Source organism: Pelobates fuscus, chromosome 3, assembly GCF_036172605.1.
Source record: "Pelobates fuscus isolate aPelFus1 chromosome 3, aPelFus1.pri, whole genome shotgun sequence".
Taxonomy (NCBI): Eukaryota; Metazoa; Chordata; class Amphibia; order Anura; family Pelobatidae; genus Pelobates; species Pelobates fuscus.
The window spans coordinates 110,694,348-110,717,531 of NC_086319.1; the positions used below are offsets into that span (position 1 = coordinate 110,694,348).

The window sequence follows — 23,184 nt, forward strand, 5'->3', positions numbered from 1 at the left end:
TGTAGACCAACAGAACGATTTATTGAATGTGCGTTTGTTTTGTATACTTTTGTTTTGTATGTTCAAATGGATATGTTATGTTCACCAAAAATGAAAAATTGACGATGGACGGCAAACCAAATATGAAATTTACAATGTAACACCACTTCTCCTTTGTAACATGCACTGTATACAGTTTCTGATTGCCGGCCCCTGTTCGAGCCGAAGTACACTGCAATGCCATTCTATGTGTCGAGACAAAAATAAAGAATAAATAAAATAAAAAAAGTTGTTTTTTTAAATCAGATTAATATTTTTTTTTAATTTAAATCTGATTTTCTTTTAATGAAATACTTTTGGATACAAAATCTATCTGAACATTCTCACAGCAAAAATGTAAAAAAATAAACATACAACGTTCAGAGAAGGATATTAATCCATTGTTATTGTGCAAATCTAGGTACACATAATGAACAGCTTACCTTAAAGGGTTACTACTCCAAGCAATATGACCACTTCAGTGATTTGAATTTGTAGTGGTCATGGTGCAAGACTGCTGTTTTGCTTTGAGAAAGCTTATCAATATGGTGCTGGCTTGGTACATGAATGGAATATCTTTAGTACATATATCTAAGGATTATTAAAATTGTGGCAAAAAAAGTAAAACAATAATCTCAATAATATAATACATTCTAATGTATACCAAAAATGTATCCCCAGTGAGTAGAAATTCAACCCTGAGTATGCTATGTATTAGTATTCAGTAGCGAGTAACTTCTGGTACTGTCTGGAAATTTAAGTCCATGAAAGGTCTAGGGACTTCTTATTGCAGTTAGAATATTGCTTTATTATATGAACATTTCATCATATTTACAATATGTACTTTTACTTTCAATGGATGACCAGGCAAACTTTCACCTAAAAAGGAAGAGTTTCAGGGTTAAATCTTTTGAAAACAATTTAATCACATATGGTGTGATGGAACCCAGAAACTCCAGCCCCATATAAGGATTTCATTGAGATGAGTAGTTTTCTCTCTCATGTGAGTTTCATAAAACGGTAGCAATTTTAGGAAATTAAACAAAAATGTGAAATGGCGCCATTTGCTTTTTAAGCATCCCAATGTACTCTCTCCATAGAAGCTTTCAAGAAATAGCCATTAGTCATTGATATGTTCTAGAAATTGTATAAAATTTAAGAATAATAAGATTATTTATTTACTGAAGGGACTGAAAAGAAGGCTTGATCGTGAACTTGGTCAATAAAAGGAAGTAGGAATTTTTCTGTTTGTTGTGTACTTTAAAGCCATCATCAAGGTCACCATCAGGTGGGTGCAAGTGCAACTAATATACATGTAAAGGGCCCAGGCTGCCCAGGCTCGGAACAGAAAGTTTTTACAATCAGGGCCACCATCAGGGTCTGACAACCCTTAATCTGTTCAGGGGCCAAAAGGCTCTAGGTGAGCAATTTTGTAGCAGATGGAGCTTTGATGACTCGGCCAAGCAATTGCCGTGCCGGGCATTGTGTTATGAGAGTAGAGGAGGCCGTACCCTGCGGATCACACTTCCGTGCACTGCATTAGCCGCCAGTTCAGATGAGAGGTACCCTGAAGTCGGGACTGGCAGGCTGTTTTCCAAGATTGCGTTCACATGATGATGTCAGTCACGTGAATGCATATTTCTACCCACTTTCTATGGAGAGTGAAGATTTGGTGGAGCTGAAGATGACAAATGGACTGTGGAGAGATAAGCTCAGGAAAGGTAAGTAAAAGGGGATTTTAAATAGTCTGGGGGGGGACAGGGAAACAGGGAAGCAGTATTTTACCGAGGGTGGAGGGGGCAGTGGAACGGAGGCTTGCAAGCGATATATTACTATAAGTGGCCGGGTGAATTAAAGTTGAAATGCTGGGCCCTGGCCAGTAGTATATGAATCAAGATATCTGAAAGCAGCCCTGTCATCCATTATATGTCCGATTTTGAAGATAATATTGGTTTGTGCCCAAAACGGTAGTACTGTTCTTAAATCTTAAACAATTCCAAATGACATGCATTGTGTGCAGATATAATTAACTCATTTCAAAAGCAGGCTTATAGCATGAAAATATCTACACAATATAATACTGTTGCCTAATTTTTTAGTGTTTGCCACAACTCAGATCTTTCTCTCTACAGTTTAGGAATAGTATATGGTGCCTGCATTATTAGAATTATTAATTAGTGTTATTTCATTATTTTTTATTTTTTTTTGTTAAATAGTTTATTGGGTTTTATACAGAAAGTACATATGTAATACTTCAGAGATATGATAGCGGTACATCCGTGAACAGTTAATAGGCAAATATATATAATAGGCAAATATATATACCGTATTTATCGGCGTATAACACGCACCGGCGTATAACACGCACCTCATTTTTAGAAAGAAATTCCAGGAAATTTCCCCCCTCATCCCATAGTATTCCCCCCTCATCCCATAGTGTTCCCCCTCATCCCATAGTGTTCCCCCTCATCCCATAGTGTTCCCCCCTTTCCATAGTATTTCCCCCCCTCCCATAGTATTCTCCCCCCCTCCTCTCCCATAGTATTCTCCCCCCTCCTCTCCCATAGTATTCTCCCCCCCTCCTCTCCCATAGTATTCTCCCCCCCTCCTCTCCCATAGTATTCTCCCCTTCCCCTCCCATAGTATTCTCCTTCCCTCCCCTACCATCCCATAGTATTCTCCCCCCCTCCCCTCCCATAGTATTCTCCCCCCTCCCCTCCCATAGTATTCTCCCCCTCCCCTCCCCTCCCCTCCCATAGTATTCTCCCCCTCCCCTCCCCTCCCATAGTATTCTCCACCTCCCCTCCCATAGTATTCTCCCCCTCCCCTCCCATCGTATTCTCCCCCTCCCCTCCCATAGTATTCTCCCCCTCCCCTCCCATAGTATTCTCCCCCCTCCCCTCCCATAGTGTTCTCCCCCCCTCCCCTCCCATAGTGTTCTCCCCCCCTCCCCTCCCATAGTGTTCTCCCCCCCTCCCCTCGTGTTCTCCCCCCCTCCCCTCCCATAGTGTACTCCCCCCCCTCCCCTCCCATAGTGTACTCCCCCCCCTCCCCTCCCATAGTGTACCCCCCCCCCTCCCCTTCCCTCCCCCCCCCTCCCCTTCCCTCCCCCCCCTCCCCTCCCATAATTACTTACCTGTCCTGAAGCGTGGGCCGGCTTCACAGCTTGCACCGCGGTACAGGAACTTTAATTTCATGTTCCGGTTTCCGGCGGGACTGAAAGGAAGTGTGCACACTATTGTGCACACTTCCTTTCAGTCCCGCCGGAAACCGGAACATGAAATGAAAGTTCCTGTACCGCGGTGCAAGCTGTGAAGCCGGCCCACGCTTCAGGACAGGTAAGTAATTATGGGATATCGGCGTATAACACGCACCCACGATTTTTCCCCTATTTTCAGGGGAAAAAAGTGCGTGTTATACGCCGATAAATACGGTAGTTGATGTTGCACTTGCTGAACACTGTGTTAAACAATTTATACACTTGAATATGCCGTTTCTTCCATGTTCATAAGCTTGTTGGAATCATTCAGGTTTACAATAGGAGATTATCAACATCCTTATCAACATTAACAATACAGTTTTAGGATATTGTGCCCACCTCATTGTATTGTGTCGCCTAAATTGTTTCATCCTCTACGGCTCTTTGATGTATTATGAAGATAATGCCTAGTGTCACTTTTGCCCCCCTATGGAGCTACCTCATATGTCGACATTCCGATGCAACCATCATACCTCCCTAATAGTTAAGATAATATGTGTGCGGAAAGTAAGAACAGTAGGAGAAGGAGGAGGGGAAACAAACCGAAAGAGGAAAGAAGAGGAAGGGAAGGGAAGGGGTTCGAAGGTCAGTCCTATTAGTCTCATCGTTGCCGTTCCACATGACGGTTGAGTAGTAATGAAGATTAGGTAGCGGTGATGGGTTGGCCAGTGATGACAGTCTGGGTATACCACTTATCCCATGACTGCCATGCCGTCGCCCAGTATTGTTGTGGTGGTCTTAACTTCCTAGCTTCTGTTTCGTATCTTTTGGTCACTTGTATTGCACCTATGCATTGCGCTAGGTCTGGGGGCTGTGTTTTTAGCCACTTTTTACCGATGGCCGCCAAAGCTGCCACAATCACGTGGTACATTAAATATTGTTCTGTTTTTGTGTATGTGAGTGGCATCATTAGTAGTAAGTACGTTTCAGGTCTATGTGGGGGCGTTTTCCCTATCAGTTCCGAGATCATGGTTGAGATTTCTCCCCAAAATGTTTGAATGAGAGGGCAAGCCCACCAGATGTGAATCATTGTCCCTTTGTCCTGTAGACATCTCCAACATACTTCTGGTTTGGTATGGTCCATTTTATGTAGCTTAGAGGGTACCATGTGCCATCTGTATAATACTTTCCTACATGTTTCCACATGGGCTGTGTTGAGTGTAAGGTGCTTGTGTGCTCGTAGTATTTTAGGCCACGTCTCAGTGGGTATGGTACAGTTCATGTCTGTTGCCCATGCCGTCATGAATTTCAGTGTTCCTATTTTATCTCCATTCATGAGTGTGTTGTATAGAAAGGATAAACTCTTTTGTGGTGGTTTTGGTGCCAAGCATGCTTTTTCTAGTGTAGCTATAATGACGTCATGTGAGGTTTTGTTATTTCGTCTAGCCCATTGTGCCACCCAGGAGCTCATCTGTAAATATGAGAAGTAGGAGTGGGAAGGGAGGTGGAATTTTTGTTTCAGAGATTCAAATGAATCAATATTATCTCCGATCAGCACGTTGGACAAGGAGGTGGCTCCTCGTGTGTGCCATATGCCCCAGTTAAAGCCCGGAATCAACAGCCCCAGAGCCTGGATTCTCAACGCTGGTGATGTGTATGGTGCAGGGCAGTGTTTTTTTATTAATTTGTCCCATGCTTGGAGAGACGCCTCAGTTGTTGGGCACATATCTTTAAATTTCGGTCTTTGGTGTTTCGGTAGCCAAGCTAAGGCAGCGAGTGGGATGCCACCCGTCTGGTTGGTTTCTATGTGGCTCCATGGAGGTGTTGTTGTATGATGAAAGGATGCAATAATTGGGCTGATCATGGCCGCTATGTAATATTTTGATATCTCCGGGGCTCCCATACCACCCTCCTTGTAGGGTCTATACATGGTCCCGGACGCTATCCTGGGCTTTCTTCCCTCCCAAATGAACGTGTTTAACTCCCTCTGGACCTCTCTGATATACTGTAGCGGTATTTTGATATTAAGAGTTCTGAAGAGATATTGTAGTTTAGGCAATATCATCATTTTTACCGCAGCTATCCTGCCTGTCCAGGATATGTATTTGCCCTTCCAGCTATGTATTTGTTGGCGGATTTCTTTGAGCAGCTTTATATAATTGGTTTTGTAGAGCTTATGTGGTTTACATGTGAGGTGTACGCCCAAAAAAGTGAGATGATCATATCTCCAATCGTATGAATATTCCTTCCTTAGCGAGTCCTGTTGTATTTTAGTTAGATGGAAGCCCATAGCCTGTGTTTTTGCTACATTCAGTTTGTAGTATGTGCTGTCACTAAATCTTTTGATTATGGTTTGCAGTGTAGGTATGGATATCTCTGGATTCGATAGTGTTAGCATCACATCGTCCGCGAACATTGTGATTTTGTGTGGGTGGCCCCCTACCTCTATGCCATGTATGTCGTGACTTTCTCTAATCTTCTGTGCTAGCGGTTCCAAAGCAAGGATATATAGCAGTGGGGAGAGTGGGCAGCCCTGCCTGGAACCATTTGTTATGCTGAACAACTTAGAAACGAATCCGCCATTTGCTATTCTCGCTGTCGGATTTTTGTATAAACTCGAGACTAGGGAGATGAAACTTTGAGGGAATCCAAATTTCTGTAACACTGTTTTGAGGTATCCCCAGTGCAGCCTATCAAACGCTTTTTCAGCATCTAGTGACAGTACCACACTGGGGCGCCCTTGCTTTTGGATCCTGTGGAAAATATCTAGTACTTTCCTAGTTCCATCTGACCCCTGTCGGCCCCTCACGAATCCGACCTGATCATTACAGATGAGCGTTGGCAAAATGTTCCCCAGTCTGTTAGCGTATATTTTTGCCAAAATTTTCAGGTCTGTGTTTAATAGCGATATGGGGCGTAGGTTTTGGCATTTGTTTGGTGGTTTGCCTGGTTTAGGTAGTGTCGTTATATGCGCTGACAGCATCTCTTTCGATATGTCGCCTGTGCCGACAATATGGTTATATAGCTGTTCCAGTCTGGGTACTAATATGTGTGCGTAGGTCTTATAATATATATTTGTATAGCCATCAGGCCCTGGCGACTTTCCTTTTGGTAAGTTGTTTATTGTGTTAGCTATTTCTGCCTGTGTAATTTTCTCTTCCAGTGCTTGGCGATCCCTATGGGAAAGTGTAGGTAAGCTGGTTCCTTCCAGGAAGTTGGCAATGTCAGCTGGTTGTGGCTGGTGAGTGTGGGTGTCATTTTGTAGGTTATATAACGAATCATAATACTCTGCCATCATATCGTGAATGTCTTGGGGATTGTAGGTTTTGTTCCCCTGTGCATTTATGAGGTATGGTATTTTTGCATTTTGCCGTTTGTGTCGCAGTTGAGATGCTAGAGTCTTCCCTGCCCTATTCCCTTGGGTATATGTGTTTAGTTTTAACTTATGGGTTATGTTAGCTGTATTTTGTAATTGTATGTCGTTAAGTTTCCCTTTTAGTGAATCTATTGTGGATTGCGTTGTGGGTGATGGGTGCAGAATCTGCTGGTTTGTCTCGTCTCTAAGGGACTTGAGGAGTTCCGTGTATTCTTGTTTTGCCTTCTTATTGAGATATGATTGTCTGCTAATTGCTATGCCTCTTATAACTGCCTTGTGTGCCTCCCACAAAATAGTCGGTGAGATCGTAGGTGTATCGTTATCGCGGAAATAAGAAGTTATGTCCTCCGCTAGCTTATCTTGGAATTGTTTATTGTATAGGAGTTTGTCGTTAAGGCGCCAAGGTGGTTTCCCTCTGGATGTGAAAGTATCCCGTAGCGTCATTTGTACTGGGGCATGATCCGACCATACGATATTTCCTATTTCGCTCCGAATCACATTGGGCAGGAGGTCTCCCGAAACGAATATATAATCTATTCTAGTATATGTGCCATGTACTTGCGAGTAGAATGTGAATTCCCTATCGTTGGGGTGTAGTGTTCTCCATGTATCGTAGAGGTTATGTTCTACTAATAACTTTGTTATTTCCTTGGCCTGTTTTCTTAAAGTTTTGATTCGTGGGGAGTCTGCCGAGACCGTGGTGTCTAGTCGTGTTTGTAGTGTATGATTAAGGTCTCCACAGATAATTTTGCGAGTGTGTTGTTCAGTGGGGAGTTTTGCTAGCACTTTGTGTAGAAAGTTCCGTTGATTTTGATTAGGGCCGTATATGCCTACTATGGTGTAGATTGCATCATTGATTGTGCAGTTTATGATCAGATATCTACCCTGTGAATCTTTCTTGAGCTGTAGGAGGTCGAAAGAGAGCGACTTGTGTATTAAAATTGTGACACCTCTCGCTTTGGAGGAGTAAGTGGAGTGATATTGTGTGGGATAGTCTTTTGTCGCGAGGGCAGGCACCCTATTGTGTGTGAAGTGTGTTTCCTGAATGCATACTATGTCTGCTCTAGATTGTTTTGCTTCTTCTATAAGGAGTCGCCTCTTGTGTGGTGTATTTAATCCTTTTGCGTTAATAGTTATTATTTTCATATTCTATGGGTAGTTCCTGGAATTTGCTTGATATTACACCTTTTTGTTCGTTTTTGGGCCCCTCTAAGGGTTAAGTGAGTTGAGCGATAGGGGTGATACCCTTGTGACCAGTGATATAGCATCATTTTAGTAGTATGGCATTGATGAACCCTGTCTGTCCTTACATGGTAATAGTTTGAAGGGGAGTAACTAGGGTAACTAGGGTAAGGTGGGGAGGGGAAAACTATATACAATATGTCTCTTCCAGAGACAGTACGTGGGAAACCCACTGTACAAGGGTTAGAAGAGAATATTCTCTCCATTACGTGGCTATTGGGCTGAAAGCGTTAGAGGATGAAAAAAGAGGAAAGCCATCGTCCCCAGAGTCATGGTTGTGTGATGCTCCCGGGCTATATTAAGTAGTGTGACATAGTAATTTTTATCCGTTCTTTATTGGTAGGTGAGATCTGTTCTAGATATCAGGGACCGTGCATCTCCCCCCCCCCCCCCCCCCCCCGATCCACGGTGCCTGCTATCTTCTTCCCCCACCCGGAAGCTCCCATCCACGGCGGGCACTGCACATTCTCCCCGTCCCGCCGCCAATGGGAACCCACCAGGCGGCATTCCCGACACCTCCCCCCCCCCACTATCATGGCACATGCAATTGAATTAGTCAAAGCCTGTCCGTCTAACCTCCATGCAGTTGGTTGCTTAAAATGGTACTTCCAATGAGCTAAGAGGAAACCGGGGCGGCGGCCCAATGAGGGGCTCCCCCCCAGCCTCACTTTGCCGGACCGAGACCCCCGCCGACCACCTCCGCTCTGCGTGAGCTTCGTAGCGGGGTGAGGTTAGGCCCCGGCCCAGCGCCTTACCCTCACGGTGCGCCAGAAATTTGGTCCCCCCACTACTACCCAGTCCCCGCCCCTTAGCTATGTGGGCAGTGTGGTATACCAGTTTTTAAGTGCCCGTCCCAGTTATCTCTGGTTAGCAGGTCTGCTAGGTCCACACTAGGCGTCATGAACTAAGTGTCTCTATTGTCAATGTCTGTCCCATTCCTCCACCCCACCCGGCGTTACATATCTGTATTAGCAGAGCGAAAGCCCCATTGTCTGCCAAAAGTATGAGGGCACACCACAGTTTTCCGTTAGTCTCTCTACCTCTCCACCTCCCATACATGTATTTGAATCTGTTTCTCAACAAGATCCCATGTGTTTCGCTGTGTACGGTGGGCCCCCCCCCCACCAGGCTATGCAAAAGACATCAGGCGGCGTCTGGCCCAAAGGCCCCACCCCAGCCGCGCGCCCACCCGGCCGAGGCCCCCGCATGTCACCACTGCTCTGCTCACGCTTCGTTGCAGGGCTTAGCTGGGCCCCGGCCCGGTGCCGCACGGCCCCGGGTCAGTGGACGTCCGGGCCACGGCTGGCCTCGTGGTATCTATGTTTACTAGAGGAAGGCTATTTAAAGTACTGGCGCTCGTCTGCTTGTCTCAATTCCCCCAGAGCCAGTTATCCTCTTTTTTTTTTTTTTTTTTTTTGGTTAGGGAATATGGGCTTCTCAATTTCTTAATTTCTTACACTATACAGTGACCGCCTTATTCCTCCCCCCACCCGGCATTGCACAACTACAATAGCCATATCATCCACCCCACGCTGAACATAGACATGGAAACATACATCATACTTGCCCATTCCCCCTGCCACCCCTTCATACCACAGTTGGTTAGTTAGATTATTGTCCATCCGCCACAGTCCTGAGTGATCCACTATGGTAAATTTGTGTTTTCATTTGACATAGGGGAGAGATCCCGGACCGCATCTGACCACGAAGCTCCACCCGGATCTCGGTGTCTTCGCTCCTCTCCGGCCACGCTCGCACCGGGCCAGGGCCCCCACCAGTCACCACTGCTCTGCGCGTGCTTCGTTACAGGGGACCGCGAGGCCCCGGCCCAGCACCGCACAGCCGCGAGGCCGCGGAAGTCCTGACACTGCTGGGGTCACGTAACTGCTGTGCTCGGGGGAGGAGGGCCACACAAGTCCCCGATCTATATTAAAATTGTCCCGGTTACCTTTGAGTCAGTGAGTCAACTGACTTAGTGTCTCTTTTGCTGTTTTGTCTTCCAATCGATAGGGAGCTGTCCCGGGGACGAGGCTGCCGAGACTGGTTTATTGTCAGCGATTCCCCAGACTTGTAATTTCTTAAGGCCTTCTCCTGGTGTATATAATACTGTGGTTTCTCCATCCCTGGTAACAATGATCTTGGTGGGGAAGCCCCACCTATAACGCACTCCATGGGTTCTCAGCGCACTTGTAACCTGCTGGAATTCCCTTCGTTTCTGGAGGGTCGCAGAGGAGAGATCCGCATATATCTTAACTGTAGGGTAGTCGTCCGGCGGGGTAGTTCGCAGCCTGCTGCTCCTCAGTACATGTTCTTTAATATGGTGGTAGTGAACACAGAGGAGTATGTCCCTTGGCACCGCTTGCGAAAGATGGCGCGGTTTCGGAACACGGTGTGCACGGTCCACCAGCAGCATATCCGTAGGAACCTCTGGGACAAAGGCATGTAAGAGGCCTCGGACGTAAGCAGGTAGGTCTTTGTTTGTGATCTCCTCCGGGACCCCCCTGAGTCGCAGATTGTTTTGGCGGGATCGGTCCTCCAAATCCGCCATCTTCTCCTCCATCAGGTGAGCCTTGTTAGCCAATTGCTCTACGTGTGTGGCTAAATCGTTGTGGGCTGTGGTGAATTCATCGCACTTGTCTTCCACATGTGACGTTCTTTTACCCAGTTCTTGCAGATCCTTTCTCAGGGAGTCCGCTGTATGTTGCCACGTAGATATCAATTTGCTTGAAAGTTTTTCTAGGGCCTCCGTGAGGTCCGCTTTGGTGATTTGCGAGGTTTGTGAGGTTTCTGTGGGAGTTCCCGGCCCGCAGCTCGGTACGCCGTCATCTGAGTCTAAGTCACTCGAGGCTTTTGCGGCCTGCACAGTCGCGGCGCTGTGAGTTTGTTTAGAGCAAAAAAATTTACTTTTATCTGGCTTTGCCGTGGTCTTGGTACTTTTGCGTTGCGACATTTTGCTGTTCTGGGGTCCGATGCAGCCCTCCTGTTAGTTTATTACATCAGATTAAGAGCCCATGTGCCAGAGCAAGAGTTCTAAGCGTCCATCTTGCTCCGTTGGTAGCCACGCCCCTCTATTTCATTATTTTAACGAATGCTGCGGTGTTTATTCCAGAAAGGAGAAGTACAAAGAAAACCTACATAGGGAGAAGTATTTGCTGGTAAAAATAAATGATGCAAATATATATCTGTGCATGTAATATTATATAGTAATTATATTGTTGGGATCTACTGGTAGAGAGCAAAAGTTCTGCTTCACAGTGGTATATGTTGGAGCTCATAGCTTAGTAAAATCCACTTTATTAAATGCGAGTAATATAAGTCTCTGCACTGTATTGTAAAACTTATGTAAGAAAAGGTCCTAGTGTCTAGGAAAATGGATTTTACAAAATATAAAAGCAGGTGCTTTAAGCTTCAGTATCTCTGTCTCCATGAATAACAAAATTGAGCTAAAAGGTACAGAAGTCCAGAGATGCCATGTATTTAAAAAGGTTTTACTTGTTATCGCGAGAAAACAACATGGCCTCTCTGGGCTTCCATAAAAAAGTGCTAAAAGTCATATTCCCTAGAAAATTAAGAAACAATTAGTATGCTGGTTTGGAGTACACAAAGAAGAAAAGAAAATATACTGAAATCTACAGAATGTGTCTGTTATCAATAAAGAAAATTCACCAGTTTACAAACTGGATAAGATGGAGAATATCTTCTCTACCAACCAGTTTATGATGCTTTTACGGACACTAAATTCACCCAGACCGCTTTATCCCAATGAAGTGGTGTAGGTGCAGTGCCCCTTCTCAAGCCTGCAAAGTAAAACATTGCCATTCTGTAGGAACAACAATTTTTACATTGCATAGTCGCTGTCAAAAAGACAACCACAAGGGGCACTTCCTTTGCTATAACTAATTCAAACTTTGTTAAAGAAATAATGCTGCTTCTAAAGAGACCAGCACCTTTTAAATACTCACGAGACATACACACACATCTATACAGGTAGCAGGACAATATAGCGTTTGGAATATATGTTGGTATTCCTAACGCTATAGTGTTCATTTAAATAGTAAGATATGTCAGCTCATGTGCTGAATATGCCACATATACAATAAGAAAATATCAATTGATTAATATCATGTATTAAGTGGAAAGCAAAAGACTAAGAACTCTGTCTTTAAGAACTCTTTGAAAAATTCTATAGGAAACATTTCACTATGTGAGGAAAAAAAATAAAAAAATAAAACATTTACATTGAGAGGCAAATACATTTGTTGCTAACAAAACAAATTATAGCCAAAAACAAAACTGCAGAATAAGATAAAATGTTCCATGTTTAAGTTCTACATAAATTCTGTTCTAGTGTATCGTGTTTGCTTTTTTTAAATACAAAGGTAATGATAAACACAAGGCACATTCCAAGATAGTATATATAAATGTTTAAAAGAACACATGAAGTTTGTTTATTGGATTAGGTCTGAAGCCAAGAACAATAGTCAAAGAACAATATGTACAAGGCCTTTGTTCTTAAATTCAATGTTTATTAGACGTATACTACTACCTGTATACAGGTTTTACATTTTTATTTTAATAGTGCTTTTTTGTTCTGTTTTTGTTCTAGCTGTTTTGATTATTTGTTTTGAAAACATTTTTTATAGCTTGATCAAAACTCAGAAATGCCTGATTCAAAGATGTAGAACATTATAGAAAAGTGTCCAATGGCAAGCAGCCCCAGCACTCCCGGTCTATCACTGTCATGAAAAGTTGAATAACTTCCTATGGATGATGTGGACATATAATATCTGTTTCACCCATATGGCTGCGAAGGGGATGGGGTATGGGTAGAAGAGACAGTCCTTGTTTAGTCAAACCACCCCTAAACACTATGACAGAAAACTGGGTTTGCGATGCCCACAGACACATATCACAATGACTACTTAAAAGAGCAGCATTCTCCTTTAGTATGTACAGAAGTGCCCATAGATGAATGGAAGAAAAGTAGTATTGTGTGCCAAACTGGCTATTAAAGGACCACTATAGTGCCAGGAAAACAAACTTGTTTTCCTGGCACTATAGTGTTAATAGGTGGCCCCCCACCCTCCGTTTCCCACTCCCGCCGGGCTCTTTTAACTGCTTTTAACTCTGCGTGTCGGACTCCCACTCAAGGTAAGATCATTAAAAAGCCCTAGGCATACAGACCCGTGAACCCGGAACACCGGACTGTGTTGGAACTGGGGGCAGGGGGAGGGGGCACAGCCAATAAGGAATCGAACCCTCACTCGTACATGGACAGTATCCAGCACCCGATGGGCATCGGCTGAACCTCTATGGGCATTCCACCGGCTTAACAGCCAAAATTCTCTCCTGGGGACAATTGCCTGGTTCCTGGAATACCTCTGCATTACTTCACATTACACAATTTAACACCTACTGACACCACTTAATGTCCTCTTACACTTGTTTTACCTTATTGATATAACATTATAATTTTGTTTCACCTTTAGCTTAGCATAAACGTAATGTTTAGCTGTGAAATATGCTTCTATACTTCACTCACTTTAATGGATAAGCATGCACCTTCTCTGATAATGTTACAGTTAATCTGATTTAAGTTAATTTAATTTTAGTTTCCTGCCTACTGACACTGATAGCCCAAAATGCTATATTCTGCTTGGTAACTTTAATAACTATCTTGGCTATGCATGTGACCCTATAATCTTGTAATAATGTCAGCAGGTAAATCTGAAGCTGTAACTTGAAGCAATCACTTGTAACTGACACGTTGACTTAACTACATGATATAATAATGTAAGATGTGCAATGTTTAGATATGCCATACCATCGTTTCCACGTGTTGACTGACACGCTGGCAATAGCTATTGTAGCATTGCTTACCTCGTTGTATTTTTCCTTGCACGATAAAATAAAGAATTAAAAAAATAAATAAATAACATTAAACCTATGTTCAAAAAAATTATATATAGTATACCCAACAGGTAACTTTTAGATACAGTAGCTATTTGGTTGTGCAAAAATCATGGAAGTGACAGCCCTCCAGTACACAGAATACTTGTTTTGTTTTGTAAGCTCGATCAGCGAGGATCACCACTTTCTTTAATACTTAGCTGTAAGTATAATAGGTACAGTTAGATCAATAACAAGTTCCTGGCACTTCAGATTGCGTACGGGACAAGAGACACATTATTATTCAGTTAGTATGCATGTCCTGGCTTGTGCAGTATGAGTGCAAGTTGTAATGTGACCCCAGCAAACATCAGAAAAGTCCGGACTAGTGATTTGTGACCTGAAAACGTGGAATAAATATATCATAAATTTGTGGTTAGTGTAGATTGCTCTACCAGTAGTTCAGAGTCAGCACAGCAACAAAGAACATCAAGTTCTCAAGAGGCTGGTAGTCACGTCTAGTGCCAACATATTAGGTCATCCATTGTGTGAATATTTTCCCAGTGTTTTCATCAACACTTGTACTTAAGCATTGAAACAAACGTCTTGCAAGCTGGATACCCAAAACAAACAGAACAAAAAATGTCTTCTCGGTCACGTTCCCTGCTCATTGAACGCTTGCAGTAATTACATGGAGGAAATAAGACAATCATCAGAAATTAAGCTTAGTTTATCTAAGTCTTTGAAAGAAAAAAAAAAAACTCACAACAGAAAACCATGCTGAATAAATGAACAAATTGCCAAAATTATGTACAAATATGGGGTGTGATTGCACCTTGAAATGAATAATTTATAGAAACTGAAATATAATACTTTCTTTGTATCGAGAAAAAAAAGCTGTTTTATTTCAATGTTGTTATTTTTAAAAGTGAAGGATAAAAAATTGAATAGCCAGAGATCCCTAGGGAATTGTAAGTAAAAATAATGATTTACTTAAAAAAAAAAAGAGTCTTTCAGGAACTAGTGATAAAATGTATAGATGAGTGTATATAAAATGTGTGTGTTGAATCTGATTGTTAAATCAGACCTCGATGGCAAACGTATAATTAAAACACAAATGTAAGTCAGATAGAAGTCATTCATAATTGTAATATTATATTCTGCTAAACAAAAAACACCAATATCTACATTATGCTAATTTGCTATGGAGACTGCAGCAGACACATTTAACAGTTTGACAACACACTTTTTTTTGTATTTGAAAGTGGTGAAAAAGGGTAAATAGTATTCAAATTAAACTTAAAGAACTAAAGAACAAGGCATTGTTCTATTTATGTGGCACAAAGCAAGTTGCAAGGTAAAACATTTTACAACTGATGAAAGTAACCAACCCATCTAGATTGCCATGTTCTTATCGAATATGTCACACTTTTTCATTTTTGGTTCTGTTTGTGGATTGAGCACCTCTTTTTGTTCCTGCTTCATTGCATTTATTTCTTACTGTTAAATCATTTGGGGAAAAAAACACTCATTGTATTTTGAGTCTTTGGGACTCCCAAATTTTGGATTACTTTATATAACAAGTTCTTCCAACATACTCAACTTCTCCTTTCGTTGAATTAAAGTCAACAGGTCATAAAACATTTCACCTACAGATCATTGTAACTAAATTTTCTAGCACATTTAAACCATAGATTAGTGATTTTAAGTGGTCAGTTTGCATGGAGACTGCATGTGTAGCATATGATACACTGTCTGCAAACAATTAAATTAAATTACTGCTGCATAATTAGCCAGCCAGAACAGAGTTAGCCAGCCAGCCAGAACAAGAGTAACCAATATTAATTCTGTGCATAAAGGACGCCTGATGTCAGCACGCATAGCATGCTGGCAACAGATAACAAATGGCGACATAGGCCCCATCTATATAACCCAAATCGGGCTGCAAACAAAACTCGGATTCAGGATGGGATAACAGGTAAGTTTATTGTTTCTTTCATAGGTTGGAATAGATTAATTAAGTTGGGTTTTGTGAATACCAAAATTGATTAAAACTGCCAAGTAGTGACTACAGAACAGCATTAGGCTACTGTCCGTTGTCATTCAGGGTTTAGTGAGTAGACCTCTGTGTGTTATGCAATCTCTTTTATTTAGCATTTTCTACCTGCAGCCTTTGGCAAAGTTCCTAATACTCCAAGATACATGGATTTCTATAATGGAATTAAAATGTCATATTAAACAGTTCCAACATGTAAAAATCTGCTATTAATCAGTTAAAATCAGATGCACAGCGTTTTATAAATTAGAAAAAATATTTATCACTGCCATAGCCTTATAACATTGAGGTATTATGGGAATATAATCAAGGCTACTCACACAAAAATCAACACAAACACCTCATCCACATTAGCCTGAGGCTGGAAAGGGCCAGATGTGATTTCAAAGACATGGTACTATGACCTTCAATCCATTCAGAGTCAAAGACCACATATGTCTTATTGACCTTTGATACAAAACAGTTGTTGCTGATTGCAAATTAGGCCACTGTTATTGTGTTTTCATTATATGCGGCATACATACATTAGCTAGATTCACAGCATTCAAATATTTTACTATAAAATTGTTGCATCATAATGGACTGCAGTCAAAGTCAACACTGCACGTAACAGATGCAGTCCTTGCCGTACCAATATAAATATGCCTTCCAAATATGGAAATCATCTGGTTCAAGATCCCAACATTGGTTCCATTTAAAGTGTCTTTGACTCAGAGTATTCTGTTCATTCTCTGTCACTGCTAATGTTACCAAAACTCCAGTTGCACACGAGAAACCCATAAGTTTCCTTGTCAAGTCACAGACTGTAGAGAATATATTTCCAACCTGCGTATGACATTCTACAGGAAACACTAGAAGATGAAAGCAGTCTTGAATATTTCCACTTAAAAATCAGTGAAACAGCTAGCTAGATTGTAAGTGGATCAAAAGACCGTTATTCATTCAATGTGTTCTAACATGATCTTTACGATTTAATATAAAAATATGTTTTGCTTCAAAAGCCACGCAACTCACCTTTACTTGAAAATGTCATCACTGTTAATGGGACAGCAAAAAGTTAAACTTGTATATGATATGGCTGTTTGTAAGATCATAGTAATCTGGATCACGTGAACTAAAATGCCAAATATCAGACTTGTGCTGTGCATCCTATAAATCCATTCCTGGTGAACTTTGTAAATACTGTATGTATACTTGTTTTTTTAGTTCAAATATTTTATTGAGGCATTTAATAAAATATTCAATGGAAAATAATAGCAGGAACAAACTGACTTATCTAGGGTGGTACATTACACAGGCTATTTAAATCCAATTATGTAAGTTGGATTTAATAACAGTAGACTAACTACAGTGCCATCCACTGATATTGGGGGCCTCGGTAAATATGAACAAATAAGGCTATGAAAAACAGTCACATGTATATTTTACAAAGAGTTTTTTGTTTTTTTAAAACCTGTGTTGTGTTTCCAATTGTGTCATATCTGACAGCAGGGTATTTGTTAAACAAAATGTTAAACAACAAAGACAATTGTTCACAGCCTTCTTTGCTCCGATTAACCAGGGGTGTCAATATTAGTGGAGAGTACTGTATACGAATACACTTTTGTGAGTTGTAGAATGACCAACATTGCCATCTCTGGAGTTAATTGAGATATGTGCATGGAAGCTATGTTTTTATATTGTTTTATACCGAAAAAAAGAACCAACCCATAACTATCACAAAAGATTATAAGATTCAGCAAAAGGAGCAAGCTGGTGGCAGAGTGAAGTAGAAGTACTCAATACAGGTGTCATATTTTGTTTTATAGGCGCTCATTTATAGAATCCGTTTTAAAAGCTAATAATAAAATTCTTAAAAAGAGATGTAACGTGAACTGATTTAAAACTTTCTCAGTAAACCAGGAGAGATCATGTTCCAATATGTTCCCACTGGGTATAATGAACTACAACTCTAGTGAGTCACAATCAGCTGATGTAGCACAACAGGAGTGATTCCTGTTGATGCCATGGGAACAAACCATAATATCAAAGGTACAAAAATAAATAAATAAAAAGAACTACGGTTCCGTTTCGGCCATTATTTTAATGAGGACAATTAAATGTTTGTTCTTCATTGTCCTAACCTAAGCCATTAAATGATTGAAAGTACAGCATGTTACATATTCTCCTAGTTAACAAACTACTCTTTGAGAGAAGCACCATAGTATTTGTGAGCCTTTCTGATCACTGGTTTGCCAACTCCAGCTTGCTTTGATGCCTGCAAATATTTAATGATCAGAGGCTTCCCATGGCAAACTAATTTACAGCCAGTAACTTACTTGTAACTCTGCCTCCAAACTGTATTTCCGTGGCTGTCTTTTCATTTCTTCTATAGGTGACCAGGCCCTCCCATCACACCTGCAAATAGAAGTTATAGTAAAGTCAATAATTTAAGTCTACAATTTATAGGAATTGTTGCCAGAAGTGTGAAAATATACTTGGCAGTCACACTTGGTTTATCGTACTTTAACTTTGTAACACAAAATAATAATTATGAGATTTACAGTTTATTACACATAGAACAATACTCACATTCACTTTTATTACACCCAAACACATAAGAAAAACATACAAAACATACAAAAAGTACAGATTTCAAAGGAAAAAAATGTATGTTATAACTTGAAATTTAAAGGGTTAGTTTCCCAAGCTTTTTCCAAGTTTTCATTTATAAATTGGTGAAAACTTAACCTAGACAATTTGCATGTTTGTATATATTTGCATGCATCTGCATAGCAACGAAGATACAGTTTGCTATGTTTTATTTAATTGTGTTCTTCTAAACTCATGCCCACCCATTTGAGTAATAATATTCCACTGTGTTTTCTGTTATCCTATGCTTAGATTTTATATATTATTTGTCACCACAAGTGTAAAGTAACGCACTGTGTCTTGTCTGGTTCTTTCAGGGATTCCTTACAGTAGTAGAATCTTAGGACCTGCGATCTGGCTGTACTATTACCAGGTACAAAGTGCTAGGCCTGTGAGCTGCAAGTGTAAAGGCTTCATTAGGTAGAAGAAGCACAGGAAGAGGGGTCAATACTTGCTCAGAAGACAGATAGGGCAGTAGGACAGATTCCTGCCTGGAAGACTCGATGATTCCTGGGGCCCCTGGAAGAGGGACAGACGTCATAGTGTGACAGGTCTAGAACACAAGCTGGAGATCAGTCTATCTTGCTCCAATTACACCAGGATTATCACAATGCCCAGCCAGCGACATGAGAAAAATGCATTGCGAAAACCTTCATTGCTGGCTTACAGATTCTCTTTTGCACTATATACGCGCTAACTGTAATAACGCAAAGAAAATATGTGAGTTCTATGATTTATGGTTTATAACACCTAAGCTTAATCTACACCTACGTGCGTGCTTGTGCACTCACTTATTTTACCAGCACATAATTCTGTCAGTGACACATGCAGCTGGCTGGATAGACTGTGGTCTTTTTTTAGAAAATGGACAAAGTCCTCTTGTGTTGAAAAAAATTGTGCATGATAGAAGTTCTTTTTTGCTACATTTGCAGTTATATTTTCTGAAAGAAATGTAATTTGTGAAGTCTGCACACATATATACAGGATTACGCAAGTGTAGTTCCTGGATCGCTGGTAGTATCTCCTTACATCCTTTTGCAAACTTGATGCTAGGTATTATAGTCCGATCAAAGTATGACAGTGAAAAGAAACAGGACTAACTCTAACTGGTGAATTTCCAACAAATCCTGTATTAAGCTACTGAACACTACAATTTACAGTAATTACGAAAATAAGCACCCTTTGTTCTGTAGGATTAATGCAAACAGGATATATTGTGCCGTGCAAGATTAATACAAACAGGATACGATCCAGTAAAAACTGAAAAAAATTAAATAAAATCCAATTCTTCATTCCACACAGCTACTACATTACAAGATGTACTGCTCAGGCCGTATTAATTCAAACATTTAGGACAGAAGAGTTTAGACATTACATTTTTTTCAAACTCTATTTTGACTTTTCATTTTAACTCTTTTGATGTCAGTTACAAAGGTACATAAATTCCCAAGAGTCATAATTTTATATGAGATTGTATGAATAAATATATATGTTAAATTTTCCATCTTGTCTCCTTGTGTTGCACTTTAAGACACTATAATGGGAGTGGAAAGTAAAAAGTTAATTCTAAAATGTTGTATATATGTCTACCCTTTACTTAAAGGGACACTATAGTGATAGGAATACAAAGATGTAATCCTAACATTATAGTGCTGGAGTACCTAGTTAGTTTACCGGCCGCCCCTCAGTAAGGAGTTAAAAGGTATTTTACTTACATTTTCTGCATTGCCGCACTTGTCTTGCAGTGCTGGCCCCACCCACATGGCTGAGATCATCAATCTTAATAATCTCAGCCAATCCAATGCTTCTCTATGAGGAGCGTTCAGTGTCTCTATGCAGATAATGGTGATGTTGAACGTAGGTGCTGCACAGTGTGCTGCCCTGAGATAGGAAGCCCTTCTAATGGCCATCTGAGTGACTGCACTCAGAGGTGTTACTAGGCTGCAATGTAAATTCTGCCTTTTCTCTGAAAAGACAGTGTTTAAATTGCTGAGCCTGGAGAGACATGCTATAGACACCAGAACCACTACATTAAGCTGTACCGGTTTTCGTGACTGCAGTGTATGTAGGGTTCAGGGAATAGAAATGATAACTTGCAGAGCTCTGTCAGTGAATGCCTTAAGAGAGCTATTTAAACCATAATTAAACTGGCAGAACAGAGGAAGGGTTACCTGAGTTACCCAGGGATGTGGGCAAAATGTCCCTCCTTTTTCTTTCAGCTAATTTTAAACAGTTTACCCCCTTACGGACCCATACTTTGCCATCATTATAATCTGGCCCATAAATATCATATGTTAGTTTGTTTATTTTCCCTAGTCCGCTATATAAAGCCCTATAGTAACTATTTGAGTGGATCATTAAATTTTGAACAACAGACTGTTGTGATGAGACAGACCATCATTAGTCTCATTTTGAGTCCTTGACATTTAAAACAAAAAAACAACAACAAGACAACAAAAACCTGATACAATGATACAATAGTCAGCACTATTCCGATCGCCATGGGGAATTGAGTCGACGGACAGGTAGTAATGGCATGCCATCAGTTTCTGCATACGTTAGAAATGTATGGTGCATATGGTAGGAACCCCCGATTAATAAACTTTATACATATCAAGTGTCCCAAATGCAGCAGGGCTGTCCTCACCAATCCAATCCTACAACATCAAGCTATATTTCTGGTGAGTTTTTGAGACTAAAATGAAAGAAAAAAAAAATCACTAACAAATGGGAGGGAGGAAGTGTATAAATACGACACAGAGACATGTGCATGCCAGAATGTTACTACAGCACTGCACAAAAAGAGGATCTGACAGTATACACGTCAGTCAGCACCATTACACTTGTGCAGCTTGCTGACATGCCTTGTTTTTTACCCTTGCCCCTCACATCCAGATGTGCGTACTTACAAACTGGAGGGGCACGAAACACTCTCAAGATCTCTAGGAAATATTCCACCTGTAACCACAAAAAGACTCAAAGTATAAACTATTATAATTGCGAGATCATGTAGACAGAGCAACCTACCCAAAACATGTTTAACTTTCTGTGAGTCCTGTTCCATATTATATGGAACTTTCCATGTGAGCCGAGTTGGTTTATTTTTTTGGAAAATACTGTACACATATATTGAATATATAATGGTGACCAGGGCATTGTGGGAAAATAATGCTATCCTATTACACCACAAGTTTGAAGACCAGTGGATTATAAATGTTTTCAAAACCCTGATTAAAAAACAAGTTTCCGTTATGCATCTTTTATATTACAATACATTATACTTTAGTATGACTCATATTGAGCATAACCTTTTTACTTTTTTAATGTATTATTGAATGTCTTACGAGTATACAAAATATGAAAGGACCTGACCTGAACCCCATAGGGAATCTATGGGTAATTGCCAAGAAAAAGATGAGAGACATGAGACCGAACAATGCAGAAGAGCTGAAGGCCGCTATTGAAGCATCCTGGTCTTCCATAACACCTCAGCAGTGCCACAAGTTGATAGCTTCTATGCCACGCCGCATTGAGCCAGTAATTGCTGCAAAAGGGGCCCAAACCAAGTACGGAGTCCATATGCATGCTTATACTTTTCAGAGGTCCGATATTGATCTATGTACACTCTTTGTTTTATTGATTGCCTGTAATATTCTAATTTACTGAGATTGTGGATTCTGGGTTTTCATGAGCTGTAAGCCATAATCATCGCACTTATGACAAATCACGGCTTGAACTACCTTGCTTTGCATGTAATGCGTCTATCTCATATATTAGTTTCCCCTTTTACGTTGCATTACTGAAATAAATAAATTTTTGCACGATATTCTAATTTTTCGAGTGTCACCTGTAGGTACCTAGTGTTTCCCTTTATTGCCTTCATGGACCCCCCTACATCCATGTCCTGCTTCATGGTACACCAGTGTTCGGGTTAAAAGGGGGTAGGTCAGGCATGTATATGCATCACTGCTGCTACCTAAATGGTGCAGGTCCTGCCAAAGGATTGGCTGGTCAACGTGCATCAGCCTGTCAATCATCCAGGCCAGGCCACAGAGGTCAGTGCTCCCCGTCAGTGCGGGGTCGTAGTCCGCTGAGAATAGTGATGCGTTCACTCCTTGCATTTGGGTAAGGTTCACTGGTGCCTCCAAAAGCAGGACACCAAAAACACTGTTGGGAGGGCTGGACAGGATTGCTGAAATTGGAACGGTTGGGAGGCCTGGGTTAGGCAGATTCCTCATTATCACAACAGTTATGCCATATTATTGGGCATAAAGGGTTTAAAGTCTTAATGTGTCCAGGATTCCCAGCTCTGTTATGCTACCAAATGTTTCAGTCACAGAAGGTAACATGGACACTCTCCAAACAACGGCTAACTAGCAGATGGAAAGCTACAGAGAGATTTTCCAAGCCATATTTAGGATTAAGAATACAATACTTTTATACATGTTAATCTATTGTTCCCTGTATATCCCACATATGCAGTTCCACCTAAAATGTTTTAGTAATCCTTTCGGTTCCGGGTTTCTACATAGTACAGAGACCTTCCTGTGTCTCCAGATGCTTAATTTATTGTAAGCAGAGTGTGGCTGGAGGTTGGAGGATATAAAATAAAACCACATTTGTTTCAATTCTAACGACAAAGCAGGATTTCACTCGACTGACTGATTCAAGCAGTAACATTTACGAATTGCTGTAAACTCTAGATTGCATCTGCATTCCCAATTTCTTCTGAAACATGAAGGTCTTTTGTTTTTCATACTTAAATATTGTGCG

General features: G+C 41.0%; 1 protein-coding gene across 1 annotated transcript in view; it reads right to left on the bottom strand.

The window, feature by feature from the left end:
* Positions 1-23,184, bottom strand: part of PDLIM4 (PDZ and LIM domain 4) — a 185,729-nt gene that overhangs the window by 56,945 nt on the left and 105,600 nt on the right. The window contains exon 3 of the mRNA XM_063447416.1: positions 18,099-18,177. Within this exon, the coding sequence (XP_063303486.1) occupies positions 18,099-18,177 (79 nt within the window). The remainder of the gene's footprint in view (positions 1-18,098; positions 18,178-23,184) is intronic.